The sequence below is a fragment of the Anabrus simplex genome, chromosome 1, assembly GCF_040414725.1.
Source record: "Anabrus simplex isolate iqAnaSimp1 chromosome 1, ASM4041472v1, whole genome shotgun sequence".
Classification (NCBI taxonomy): Eukaryota; Metazoa; Arthropoda; class Insecta; order Orthoptera; family Tettigoniidae; genus Anabrus; species Anabrus simplex.
Genome location: NC_090265.1, coordinates 1,638,495,982 through 1,638,511,549, shown reverse-complemented (window position 1 = coordinate 1,638,511,549; position 15,568 = coordinate 1,638,495,982). Strand labels below are relative to the sequence as shown.

General features: G+C 37.3%; 1 protein-coding gene across 1 annotated transcript in view; it reads left to right on the top strand.

The window, feature by feature from the left end:
• The window catches only part of LOC136863280 (cation-independent mannose-6-phosphate receptor), a 645,945-nt gene that overhangs the window by 92,061 nt on the left and 538,316 nt on the right, over positions 1-15,568 (top strand). Inside the window, exon 9 of the mRNA XM_068225646.1 lies at positions 12,923-13,032. Within this exon, the coding sequence (XP_068081747.1) occupies positions 12,923-13,032 (110 nt within the window). The remainder of the gene's footprint in view (positions 1-12,922; positions 13,033-15,568) is intronic.

The following is a 15,568-nucleotide window of genomic DNA, read 5'->3' as shown; positions in this document are numbered from 1 at the left end:
TGCTTGGTTCATTTACAAGCAAGTAATGGATAGGAAGATAAAGCAGAATATGTTCATCCTCCAGCTGGCAAGTAAAGCCACTAGCAGAAAAAAGAAAAAGAAAAGAAAACAGAGCAACAACAACAGGAAGCAGTGGGACTGTGTCTATCTAAAAAGCGGAAAAATTGCCGAGTTGGTGTAAAGGCAAAAAATCTGGTGATGCCTGCAGCAAGTGTCTCAAAGCAGTGTTTCCCGAAAATGTGCATGAAAAGTAGAAGTTATGTGAGCAAAATGTGTTTAGGGTGTTTTTAATTTTATTAATTTTTTAATTTTCTTAAAGTATTTCTGAAAATGCATAATTGTTGCAACGTGGGGGACTGACTAACGAAAGGTGTTCAGTTGTTAAATATTGTGAAGAATTCCTTAGAGGAACAGAAACGTCGTGCAGTTGTTTGTGTTTATTTATGTATTCATGAGTAATATAAAAGGTCCATACACTAATGTCAAGTCTTTGTAAGTAAAATACATTTGTGGAAACACAGTAGAAGAAAATACATCTCTTATTGTGTTCTATTTTGATCATATCCAAGCATTTCTTACGAAGTTTCAAAATGCCCCTTACCGCTGTTCTACGAACGTGATATTCTCAGCTGTTCTGGTGTTAAAGGAGGAAGCTCTTTTGCAGATAATTTTGTACTGATACTTTTAATAGAATGCATATTATCCCCTTAGCCGCGCAGCCCAATACAGGATCAGGGATGAAGTGAGATTATATTTTACAGCGGGTTTTTATGGCTGGATGCCCTTCCTGATGTCGACCTCAGTTGAGAAGGTAATGAATATGAAATGAATGATGGTGAATGAAACTGTGTAAAGAAATGGAAGGAATCGGCTGTGGCCTATGAATAGGAACTGTTCCGGCATTTTCTTGGGATTGCAAAAGGGAAACCACAAAAAAACTACTCTTAGAACAGCTGACGGTGGGGTTCGAACCCACTCGCCTGCCGAATGCAGAGCTTGGCTCCATAGCTGTAGCATGGTTAACACACACGGTTACTCCGCTCAGTGATATTATTACTGGAATATATATATATATAAAATAAGAGTTTTGTCTGTACACTGCTCAGAATTAAAAAGGAATGATATTTCTGTATCGGTCGTGTCCACAGTAACTACGAAATGCACTTTTTAATTTTCCATAATTTCTGTATGTATGTATGTATGTATGTATGTATGTATGTATGTACGTACACGCATCAGGAGAAAATGCTGGAGGGAATTTATTGAAAATCGGTACTGTATGTAAAGTTAAGTAATAAGTCGCTATAATCTAGGCCATAAATAATTTTATTCACACTGAGTGAAATGGTAGCTTAGGGGAAGGCCCAGAATGTAATTCTCAAATATGTATGTTATTAGTGGTGCTATCGATAAATACTACATAACTAAAGTTATATAGAATTACATTTTCAATCATTTATGTCTTATACATTTTTAACGTACCGGCTATGATAAGAGAGATATTCATGAAAGTTCAAATCAACGCAGAGCCATGAAAAAAATGGGTGAAGGGAATTTAATGAAAATGTAAAATAAGGAACTACAGTCTACGCTATAAATAATGTTATACCCCCGGTTGAAATGGTAGTTTATGGGGAGGTGTCTAAAATTTTATTTAATTACCTATGTTATTGGTCTAATCAAAAAGTCGTAGAGAATACAGTTTTAGATCATTTGTTTTATTCTGATTTACCGTACTGACTATGATAAGATTGGTGTTGATGGTGGTGATTATTGTTTAAAGAGGAACTACAGCTGAGGTATCCATCCTCTATGTAACACTAATCAGAGAGGAAAAATGGAAGGGGTCTGAGACTTTGAAAGAAAGGAGGACTCACTTTACATTTGATGCCCTGATATCACAGAGTCGGAAGAAAACTAAATGTGAAGGCCTACAATATTGAAATCTCATAAAATTGGTGAACAATAACATTAAATTGACCGTTGTTTGTTATGATGTGCTTTGTGTCTTCTGCTGCGCCTCATCTCTGATAGATGAGGTTACTGCTGCATACAAAGTACAACATCCTACTTGAGTATTGGCGGGAAGTATACGGGTAGTTAGATAATTCTCTTCTTTAGCATGACATTCCTCTCATTCATAAAGTTGCTGATAACTTATGGTACGTAACACACTGTTTCATCATAGTATTCCAGGTATTCGATCCCTACACTGAGGCACTGATTATAATGGAAGAGGAGTGTTCATGGCTGTCTGCAGGCTGGTAATTTAAGCTCTGGAACTTTGGACTGTTAGATTGGCAGTATAGTACGGTACTGTTCGTTAAGTGAGAAAATGTGCTGTTTTTCATTTGATCAAGTATTTATACAGTAGCATTGCTTTTAATCGCGACCTTCCTGCTGATAAAAAAAAGAAACAATGAAACTTTTGTACCCACCTATTCAATATGTTAAAAGCAATTATAAAATTAGGATCTCATCCTTATTTTATTGCTTAGTAATTAAAACATAGGACACGTTTCGTTCATATTTTGAACATCTTCAGCTATAAATATTCTTACAAGGTTAAATGATAACATTGTTTAGAACTTACACTTATGGTTTGCCATTGACAAACTTATCCATAATAAGCTTTGAAAAACCTCTTAAATATTAAAACGTTCGTATATTACGTCGTCTTATTGAAAATAATAATTAAGTTTCAACCTTTAAAACCTTATTCTAATATTTAAATACAATGTCAATACATTTACAGTCTGTTGAATTGCTTAATGTTTTCAAATTATTCGTTGTATACACATTCAAACATTTTGTTACTACTGGTGTAACTTTTCACATATTATACTGTATGGAATTGGAATCTTAACACACTCTCAAAACAGCTGAGGTTAGGTTTAAATATTATACTATTTGTCAATAAAAGTGACAAAACTGATGTGCACTGTTGATTGTAGGTTATGAATTTTGCCCTACATTAAATATTTATTTTCTAAATTTGTCAAATTCATAAATTGCTTGTAGTCTTGACCAGTGTAGGGCAATCGTACAGACGTAAGCAGGGACTCTGTCAATTGGTGATAAACAAGCTTTGGTGACATTCAAATGATAATTTCATCAAAGTTTACGTCAGAAAGTCTGTTGACATACCTGTAACAGGAAAGTTATTTTCGTAAGAATATGCTGAATGATTTAGAAGTTGAAGAAACTAATATTGAAGGATCAGCACTTACCCTTTCTCCTCGTGCCTGCATTTACTCTAGTGCACTCAGCTGTTTGACTGCTGATTGTCATTCTACTTGCACTCCTCATGTTGTATATGTGTCTCCGTATCTGCGGGGCATTGGGAGGGGAGGTAACAGAGGGCGGCGTTTTAGCAAATGGCGTGATTCGTGGAGGAGAATGTTTATAATAATTCATTAAGGTGCGCTCGAAAGAGCATTACTTAACCTAGCAAAAACATTTACAAATTAGCAATTTTTAATATTCTCAGTTCATAACTTTAGAGTATTCCCTACTATATTCGCTAATTGATTTCACCCTTTTCGGACATTCTGTTATATGATATAAACTGCACTTTTGATAACAGAGGGAGCAAACACACTCATTGTTTGGTTTATGAAAGGTGGTATTACTGCAAATACAGTGATGAAAGCCATGTATGGCTAGCCTGGTAACAACATGCCTTTGCTCTTGACCTTCTTTAGTCCAGTTTTTGTCACATATAGCGCTTGCACTGTAGAACTCCTCTTCTATCTCTTCTCTCTTCGCCTCTCTCTGTTGTTGAAGCTTCTGGCTTGATCTAGTAGCTGGCAAGGAGTGTTTCAATCGTATGTCTTCTATGAAGGTGGTTTCCCTCATAAGAACATAAACTAGCCTAGAAGGAGATGCCTTGCTCACACCCATAACTCTCTTAATGAAATACGCCTTCACCTTCTCAATTTCCGTTAAGTCACTAAATGACAGCTTTCCCCATATTATTTCAATACCATAGGTGACTATTGGCTCTATTGCACTGTGAAAGGGTTTCATCGCCGTATCAGTTGACAGCTGAGTTATATTTCTTATTTTAGAAGTTGTGTAGGGAGGGGTTTGTGTATTCGTGGATTGACTCTTTTTATTATCCGGGATAAAATTACGTGTAAATTTTGTATTAACAAGTTTGAATGTTTGTATTAATTTTGGTATTTGTTCTATTAATGGATTTTTTATTTCTATTTTGTCGTTCAGGTTTTTATCTCTATTGAAGTGTTTGTCTAAGTAGATATGTATATTCTCCAGCTCATTCATTAATTTTCTTTTGTTGACCTTTCTGATTATTTTTAAATCTTTTTATATTGTAGTAAAGTGGTGTCCCTTTTCTTGCATATGGTTAATTATAGCGGAGAATATATTATGTTTAGCAGCGTTTACATGTTCCAAATATCTAGTTATAAAACTTCTCCGAAGACAAGCAATTTATGAATTCGACAAATTTTGAGGTTAAATATTTAATGTAGGACAAAATTCATAACCTTCAATCAACAGTGCACATCAGTTTTGCCACTTTTATTGACAAATAGTATAATATTTAAACCTAACCTCAGCTGTTTTGAGAGTGTGTTAAGATTCCAATTCCATACAGTATAATATGTGAAAAGTTACACCAGTAGTAACAAAATGTTTGAATGTGTATACAATGAATAATTTGAAAACATTAAGCAATTCAACAGATTGTAAATGTATTGACATTGTATTTTAAATACACTGACTGACAGTGACAATGCAACACCAAGGAGGAGTGGTTCGAAAGGGATGAAAGTTGGGGAAAAAACAGAGACGGGACGAATAATTGATGTTTATTTCAAACCGATATGCAGGTTACACATTGCGCACGGCATCGACTCAGTAGGATGTAGGACCACCACGAGCGGCAATGCACGCAGAAACACGTCGAGGTACAGAGTCAATAAGAGTGCGGATGGTGTCCTGAGGGATGGTTCTCCATTCTCTGTCAACCATTTGCCACAGTTGGTCGTCCGTACGAGGCTGGGGCAGAGTTTGCAAACGGCGTCCAATGAGATCCCACACGTGTTCGATTGGTGAGAGATCCGGAGAGTACGCTGGCCACGGAAGCATCTGTACACCTCGTAGAGCCTGTTGGGAGATGCGAGCAGTGTGTGGGCGGGCATTATCCTGCTGAAACAGAGCATTGGGCAGTCCCTGAAGGTACGGGAGTGCCACCGGCCGCAGCACATGCTGCACGTAGCGGTGGGTATTTAACGTGCCTTGAATACGCACTAGAGGCGACGTGGAATCATACGCAATAGCGCCCCAAACCATGATGCCGCGTTGTCTAGCGGTAGGGCGCTCCACAGTTACTGCCGGATTTGACCTTTCTCCACGCCGACGCCACACTCGTCTGCGGTGACTATCACTGACAGAACAGAAGCGTGACTCATCGGAGAACACGACGTTCCGCCATTCCCTCATCCAAGTCGCTCTAGCCCGGCACCATGCCAGGCGTGCACGTCTATGCTGTGGAGTCAATGGTAGTCTGCTGAGCGGACACCGGGAGTGCAGGCCTCCTTCAACCAATCGACGGGAAATTGTTCTGGTCGATATTGGAACAGCCAGGGTGTCTTGCACATGCTGAAGAATGGCGGTTGACGTGGCGTGCGGGGCTGCCACCGCTTGGCGGCGGATGCGCCGATCCTCGCGTGCTGACGTCACTCGGGCTGCGCCTGGACCCCTCGCACGTGCCACATGTCCCTGCGCCAACCATCTTCGCCACAGGCACTGCACCGTGGACACATCCCTATGGGTATCGGCTGCGATTTGACGAAGCGACCAACCTGCCCTTCTCAGCCCGATCACCATACCCCTCGTAAAGTCGTCTGTCTGCTGGAAATGCCTCCGTTGACGGCGGCCTGGCATTCTTAGCTATACACGTGTCCTGTGGCACACGACAACATGTTCTACAATGACTGTCGGCTGAGAAATAACGGTACGAATTGGGCCATTCGCCAACGCCGTGTCCCATTTATCGTTCGCTACGTGCGCAGCACAGCGGCGCATTTCACATCATGAGCATACCTCAGTGACGTCAGTCTACCCTGCAATTGGCATAAAGTTCTGACCACTCCTTCTTGGTGTTGCATTTGCTCTGTCAGTCAGTGTATTAGAATAAGGTTTTAAATGAAACTTAATTATTATTTTCAATAAGACGACATAATATACAAATGTTTTAATATTCAAGAGATTTTTCAAAGCTTATTATGGATAAGTATGTCAATGGCAAACCATAAGTGTAAGTTCTAAAACAATGTTATCATTTAACCTTGTAAGAATATTTATAGCTGAAGATGTTCAAAATATGAACGAAACATGTCCTATGTTTTAATATTCAAGCAATAAAATAAGGATGAGATCCTAATTTTATAATTGTTTTTAATGTATTGAATAGGTGGATACAAAAGTTTCATTGTTTCTTTTTTAATAGACTTTCAATATGGAAAAATGAGGTTAGTCTCTTCCTACTGATGCCATTGTAATGACCTTTGTTGACTTCAGTTGGGAAAACCACAAGGACAGTCTTTCTGAGGATGTAAAAAGGCAGGTGGAGAGAGAGCATCTGCCATTATAATAAAAAATGCCCAACACGATTCTGACTGGCAGTAGACAAGTGGGCCTACCATCATAATGAAAACTCCCCAACTTGATTGTGACTGATAGTAGTAAACAGTCTTCACATGAGAAAAGACATATGGTGACTCCCTGTTGCATTTCTGGGGCAACACAAGTATGAAGGGTGATTTTTCCACCTAATCAATACTTTATTTTACAAAATGTTTAGTATTATTTACATTAAAACAGTACTCAAACAGCTAAAGAAATTAGGACAATTAAAAGGAATTATCAAAAGGAAATGCTTAGCACTATAGAAGAAACATTCAATCAGCATAAAACAAGAGACTATTACAAAACATTCAAGCAATATCAATCTAAATTTACCCCTCCCACACTTATGTTAAGAAATAAAAATGGTAAAATGGCACACAATAATCAGGATAATGCTAACATTCTTGCAGAATACTTTAAAGAGTTACTTAATTGTGAGGATCCTGTGGAACATTTAGAATTTGATCCTAACCCAAAAAATAAAACTCCATTACAAAAGATTATACCACCAGTTTACAATGAAGTGAAAACGGCAATTAATGCACTTAAAAACTACAAAGCAGCAGGAGAGAATCAAATAGTAGCAGAAATATGGAAGAATGCTAATGATCAGACTATTCAAAACCTACATAAATACATCATTGATATTTGGAACACGGAGAAGCTTCCTGAGGAATGGAATACAGCGATAATCCACCCGCTGCACAAGAAAGGTGATCGCTCCGATCCAAATAATTATCGGGGGATATCCTTACTTGATATTACATACAAGATTTTATCCAAGATTATATACACAAGAATCCAAGAACAACTCGACCAAGAACTTGGAGAATATCAGGGAGGATTTCGACCAGGTAGAAGCTGTCCAGATCAAATCATTAGTTTAAAATGGATAATGAAGCACCAAAGAGTTCGAAGTAAGGGTCTGGTCATCACGTTTGTAGATTTTAAAAAAGCATACGACAGTATTCATCGTGACTCATTATTAAAAAGCCTTAAAGAATTTGGCTTACATCAAAAACTTGTTAACCTCATTAATATGACTTTTAAAAATACGAAGGCAAAAGTTAAATTTAGAGGTGAATTATCAGAATCATTCACTATAAGAACTGGACTTCGACAAGGAGACGGACTTTCACCATTGTTATTTAATTGTGCATTGGAGAAGGTTATGCGTGAATGGAACAAGAAATGCCAACCAACTATCAAGATCGGTAGAAATATTAAACTCAACTGCCTTGCTTTTGCGGACGATTTAGCATTACTTGCAAATACAATAGAAGAGGCTAAATTTCAAATTGAACAACTAGAAATTATAGCTAAAAAAATGGGATTACAAATTTCATTTGAAAAAACAGAAATGATTCCAACTTTTAAAGTTGATTTACCAGTTATTCAGCTGAACAGTAATAAAGAGATTAAAATTGTTCAGAAATTCAAATATCTTGGGGAAATAATAACATGGAACACAAATGAAAAAGAAGCAATAGAACACAGAACAACTAAATTTAAACAAGCACAAAGACTTACCTGGCCAACCTATAAAAAAAAATCTCTTTCGATAAACGCTAAGCTGAAACACTATAATTCCATAGTTAAACCAGAGGCAACCTATGCTAGTGAAACTTTATTCAAATTAAATGTAAAATCTACAACAGACAAATTACAGAAAACTGAGAGAAGAATTCTTAGAACAATTATTAATAAAAAACACCAAGTTGATGGACAGTGGAGATTGTTGCCTAACAACATTGTCTATCGTGAATGTGAATCAATAATATCTACAATGCGTAAAAGAAGAATTTCCTTTTTCTGTCCCATATCAAGATTAGCAGACACCAGGATATTGAAACAACTATTCGATTACTTTTTGAAGAATAAAATCAATAATAATTGGTTCAAAGAAGTTCAGGACGATTTGGAAGAATTGGGTATAACTCGGCAACAAATCAAAGACAGAAAAGAGAAGAGGATTTTGAAGAACAAAAGCATAAGTCTCAAACTAAAAGCAGTTGAACGGAAACAATATACTATATCGGACACACAAAGGGCTTCCAGGTCGGAGAGGATGAAAAAGTTCTGGGAGAAGAAGAAGAAGAAATTAACTCAAATGTATTGATTTCAGTGCTCCAATGTGGGCGTAAAATATGTAAATAATAAATAATAAAACAGTACTGGTTTCGACCTGTAAATAGGTCATCAGCTGTTGGTGAACCTGCTTAATACCGATTGTACACAATAAATACATTACTAAAAACTAATTAAACATACGATATCATTAACGTGTACCCCAACATACCCGCACAGAAAACAATAAGACTAATAGGATCAAATTTAAGAAATCACAGTAATGAATGATAGATGAATTCATTAATTTACTTGAATTTGCCCTCAACAATAATTACTTTAGATTCCACGACACTATCTACAAACAATAAGGCCTTCCCATGGGCTCACCAGCTTCAGGAATATTACAGATCAGATGTAAGGCTTTTCAGGCGTTTGCTCTATCAACCAGCGTTTCGTCTTAGGTCTGACACTAGACTCATCAGAGTGGGTTGTGTCAGACTCTACCCACTGACGCTGGGGTGTATGCAGGTGAACTTATCAGAAGCCCAGTTATCTGACTGTGCCTCTTATAATGGGCTTCTGATAAGTTCACCTGCATTCACCTCAATCTACTGAACGCAATGTTCCCCGCAAAATTACGGCCCAACAATGCATCTTAATTCTATCTATACAACAGTTGGACATAATGCTGGCATACTGCATAGATATTTGAACTTGACACCAAAACCTCAGTGACCCTTTATTCTCTAAGAACTATACCCTATTTTTAACCTCAGCTATACAATTTTTGGAATATGTGGAGTTCATGGGACTCCAGCATGCCAAAGCCCTTCATTGTACTATATGTATACATCTTGTTTGACGTATTGTTGGCAACAGCATAGACATTTGAATGGGACTCCAACAAGTCAAAACCCTATAATTGTACCATATGTATATATCTTAACATTAGTATTATATTAGAATAAGCCATTCTTGTTTAATTCTTCTTCTTCTTCTTCCTTCGTTATGCCCATTCATAGAGCGCGTTTGAACTTGATAGTTGGTTTGATGGTTTGTGCCTTCTTATCCTCCCAAAATCTCTTCATGAATGCACTGTGTTGCATCTTGCGTTCTGTCGACCACTTCCTACCAGTTGTCTTTTTTGGTTTCTCCCTAAATTTATGATTAGCTACTTTGGTTCTAAAAGCTCCACGATTTTCCATGATGTCGTCTGTAATATTTATTTCTTGGAGGTCCGCCTTAGTTTCTTCTAGCCATTTTATTTTGACCTTCTTTGAGTTGATTACTTTGAATAATCTTTTAGTTAGTCTGTCGCTGTTCATTCTGTAGATATGGCCATAGAAATTAAGGCGCCTTTTCCGTACAGCATCAGTAAACCTGTCGGTGAAGGAGTAGAGGTCCGCTGTTTTCCTCTTGATCCACATTCCATTTTCTCTCGTAGGACCATAAATTTTCCTGAGAATTTTCCGCTCCTGCTTTTCAATTTCTGTAATTTTAGAGTGACCACCTAAGCATATGGTTTCTGAGGCATATAAAGCTTCGGGCAATACAACTGTTTTTATTATGTACAATCGCTATTAAGCAGGTTCACCAACAGCTGGTGATGACCTATTTACAGGTCGAAACTGTTACTGTTTTAATGTAAATAATACTTTACATTTTGTAAAATAAAGTATTGATTAGGTGGAAAACTCACCCTTCATACTTGTGTGCTTAAATTATCAATACGGACAATGAAGCTGTTAGATTATAGTTTCCGGGCGAGTTGGCCGTGCGCGTAGAGGCGCGCGGCTGTGAGCTTGCATCCGGGAGATAGTAGGTTCGAATCCCACTATCGGCAGCCCTGAAGATGGTTTTCCGTGGTTTCCCATTTTCACACCAGGCAAATGCTGGGGTTGTACCTTAATTAAGGCCACGGCCGCTTCCTTCCAACTCCTAGGCCTTTCCTATCCCATCGTCGCCATAAGACCTATCTGTGTCGGTGCGACGTAAAGCCCCTAGCAAAAAAAAAAAAGATTATAGTTTCTGGGGCAATGTTAAGAGCTATGTATTTTAATGCAATCTTACCCACAACATGTACACTACTTACAAGAATTCTGTATACAGTGTAGAATTCCGTAGCGAAGCACGGGTACATCAGCTAGTATAATATAAAATTGTTGATTCAAGAACTGGTATAAAAATCATTGACATTTGGGAAAAAAAGAATTTGGAATTGATCTGAGAAGGGGTTGATGGTTCCACATGAGATTCATTATTACTAATTTGTATCACACTTTCTTGTAGTTCAGTAATGCCCCCTATATATACTCAATCTTTATTATCAAAATATTGCTCTCCAGAATCACTATTACAAGGAAACATTCAATTTCTTCGTCAACAAGAGTTGAATGTATACTTCAAGACGCCATGATTACTACACGTTAGCGAGAAAGATGTTTCACAACAACAAAGCTGTATTAACATCAGATTGCTTTCAAAACAAACAAAATGGAGTGGTATATCTGCTGTACATAACTTATTTGAGCATTTCCACGGAATTTCAAAGCATGAACTATATCTCGTTCACATATGAGATCGGTGAAGTACACACTGCACCAAAACATATATACAGGTTTGGCGGATGAGGCACGGCTTTCAGTAACATATATATATATATGGGTTTGGCATTGAATGGGTTAATTATTTACTTCCATTTTTCCTCAGACATTCCACAGTTGGGCATCAATTGGTGCTCAGGTCTAGGGAAGTACATACCTGGCCTTAACATTTCTTTATTCCCTTTTTAAATTTCTTTTATTTCTTCATGATTTTGACACTCATTTCCCTCCATTCTTTACTTCATAAGTGTCTACTTGTCAACAATGATCACCACCATTCATTTCCTCCACTGACAAAGGCTGCAGCCAAAAATTTTGGACTGCATCCATGCGTACTTACACAGTAAGTCGCTGCTGTCTATCTATTTCCTGTATCTATATATTGCTCCTGTTAGTTTTCTTACCAGAGCATGTATGTTATATGTACTCATTCCGTAGGCTTCTGAGAGACGTGAAGTTCCCGTGCCGATCTAACAATCCTCTTCCATCCTTTTCAATTTTGAGCCTGCTCTTCCTAGTTATCAGTTTGGAGGGTCTGGCATACCTTGTTGATTTTCTTCTTCCAGGTGCTTCGGGGTCTTCCTGAAGGTCTTTTCCCATTAAGACATCACTTGTATAGATCTACTGGTACTCTGTTATCTGCATTCTCAGTACATGTCCAGCCCAGCGCAGTCTGTTGGATTCTATCATACCCATTATAATGTGTTGTTGAGAGAGGGTGTAAATCTCATGATTAGATCTTTTCTGCCAGCTTCGAGAGTTAGGATCGAACCATGGGCCAAATATTTTTCTATAAACTTTATTCTCAAAGACTTGCAACTGCTGCTGCTCTTTCTTGGTTATACTACTCCATGTCTCGAAACCATACAGAAGTACTGGTCGAATGATTGTATTGTTGATATTTTGCATTCCTTGTTAAAAAATGGAGGCTAATATAGGGCACATAGAGTAAAATGCCTTTTTTGCATTCTTAATTCTTTTTTTGCTAGTGGCTTTACATCGTCGCACCGACACAGATAAGTCTTATGGTGACGATGGGACAGGGAAGGGCTAGGAGTGGGAAGGAAGCGGCCATGGCCTTAATTAAGGTACAGCCCCAGCATTTGCCTGGTGTGAAAATGGGAAACCACAGAAAACCATTTTCAGGGCTGCCGACTGGAAACTGGCCGCACTTAAGCGACTGCAGCTATCAAGCTCGGTATTCTTAATTCTAGCTTGGTGTTTCTGTTGCCTTCGGTTTTGCTCATCGATTAATACACCAAGGAATTTAAACTCCTACTCTTTAAATATATATTTTCCAATCTTCAGAGGCAATCTGGTCAACCTCCTCATGATTCGGTCTCTGTACAACCATGTAATGTCTTTTTATAATTTATTCGTAAGCCAATTTTTGCTACCATTTCCTCTAGTTCCACAAATAACTGCCTAATTTCTAATTCATTGTGGCCAGTAAGAACACTATCATCTGCATATGCAAGGACTCTATGTTGTCTCCCCAATATGATGCCAGCAGGTACAAGGTTGTATGTACTACTAGAATTTGTTATTAGATTAGAATCGTTTATTAATATTTTATTTCTTCTTCCTTTCAGATTCGACTTGACTCCTTTGAGCAGGAAGGAATATTCTGTGACTACTGCAAATGGAAAGAAGTTTACCTTAACTGTTTGCGGTTCTTCCAAAAAATGTGGAGAAGGCATTGGTGAGTTGTACATCTTTTTATCTCTGCTTGGTGATGCAGCTATTATGACACAGATGGAGAGCAGCAACTTATTAACCCATTTGCATCATATGACGAGCTGTGGTCTTGTGCAGTGTTTTGGCGCATGAATCAAATGATGAGCTCAGCTCGCAATGACGCAATGCCTCGCTTACCTTCATATTGTACCCTAAAATGATTTGGGAATATGGGTAAGCATGAAATCTAGGGTCGATAGGGTTAAAATAGGATAACGAGTGCGTAGGATGGCTAGATACACAAAGAGAGGGTTATATGTAGTTTAAATTAGAAAGAACAAAACATCCAAGAATACAAATATATTGTGAAAAGCAAATAAGAACAAAAGAAAATGACATTGCCTCACAAATTCAGCATCGCATTGCACATAACAGACATCTGCGCTATGGCATAAGCGTTGTAAATTAAGTATAATGAAATTAATAAATTTACCTCACCATCAAATAAAACATAGCTTTCACATTTAAATGTGGCTTCACTTCCTTTTTATCATATGTCCAGTAAGTTCCTCACTTTATCACACACTGTCACTTAAGTGTGTAGTTTAATAGTTTACTAGTTTGGTTCACTATAGTTTGATTTAAATACCTTTAAACTATATGATTTATTACCTCATATTTACCTTAAAACAGATCAAATATGGTTAAATCACTGATATCACTCCTACACGTACTTCAGAAATATATACTTATGTTACTTAACCTAGTAAAAATAAATTTACATTGTACTGTCACCGAAGTACACCCATTAAGAACTTTGTTGGAAAATACAAGTTAAATCATCATCTCAATTTTAATTCATACCACCAAAAAAAAAATAAACACTATCATCATGTAGGCTAATCAACTGTTATGCTGGAATTTGGCAACTTAATCCAATATGATTTCACTTCAGGAATGAGTAATAAGTAGAATGATACAAACTCACATTTGGTCTTCTGCTCCCGCCATGTGGTCATGGCGGTCTCCATGATTCATACCTCATGGTTAGGCGTTTTGGAAGTCCTTCATCACCTGAGTTATCCTTCAGCTCCCCTTCATAATTTAAGCTTCCATAATGGTGTTGGAAAGGCTGCTGGGTGTTTGATCATCCTTGGACTCCTACTCATGTCGAATCCAGGTGACGGAAAAATGAGGACGACGTAAATCTTGTGTATCATAAGATGATGCCTCATCCCAGATGAACTCTTGCCGTGATGAAATGAGTGTAAAGAATTGTGCTTCACTTTATATACACAGCGTTCACTTTGAACAAGAGCGATGTCTACTCCCATGAGTAACATAAGGTGTAAAGTTACAATCGACTTATCACAAGATAACTTCTTCATCGAAATGATTAGTTGTATTGAATTTCCACTGTGCATACTTAAGCGCACTCACGTTCCAAATGATGAACCTCATAACGAAAAAACTTAACTTGACGATCTGTCAGCAGTTGACATGTACATGTTTCACTTCGCACAAGAAAAAAAAATGTATCTCGACTATAACATGTCAAGAATCAACACTCATATTATGGTTCATGAAACACAAAAAATTCCTCACTTTATCACACACTGTCACTTAAGTGTGTAGGTTAATAGTTTACTAGTTTGGTTCACTATAGTTTGATTTAAATACCTTTAAACTATAAACTATTAACAAAATGTCTGAATATTTACACTAATTATTACGTACTTCTCTGCATTTGGCAGTCCATACATCCAAGTGTCCAAATTGATGTGATAGACACCGCTATCTCGAATAAAAATAGAACTCTTGAGTACATGTTTAAATTTATTCCACTCCTTTATGACGACCTTCTTAAGGTTTCAAACATCTAACATTGAATAGACACTTCATGTTGTAAAGATGTTATTCCATAACGTAATCTTCTCGGAACTTTGAATGATTAACAATTCACAAATACTTCGCCGTACACTCTCTTTGTGTTTTGAAAACAATATTCCACACAGAAAGAAAAAAGAACGAAGTTGATCTTGACGTTCTGACAACGCACAAGCTCTATGTGTTGTAAAGACGATGTTTCACGCAATAAAGAGAACAAAATTCTTCTTGATGGCCGTATTTATTTCCTCCAAGTTGGTCAAAGACATTGGATGGAAAAATGTACTTCTTCCAAATACCATATATATGGACAAGATGGATGTTCCACCTATCAATACTATATATTATGAGCAGATTCACATCGGTACCGGTTTTGACTGTTTACAGTCATCATCAGCCGATACATCACAATATTACAACCATTAGGCATTGGTATATGTCACAAAGATGTTGTTGTTCATTAGAGCATCTGGATGTCTAATGGGGTTGTAGATAGATATATTTGTCATATTTTTTGTGACTATATGGGTTAAAACTGTGTCTAATACCAATATGGCAGTGAAAAGCTTAACTAAACTGAAAACAAATTGTACGTATACATTGAACACATCAAAAACACAAGAAACATATATATATATATATATATATATATAAAATGCTTGGTGAGTTTAAAC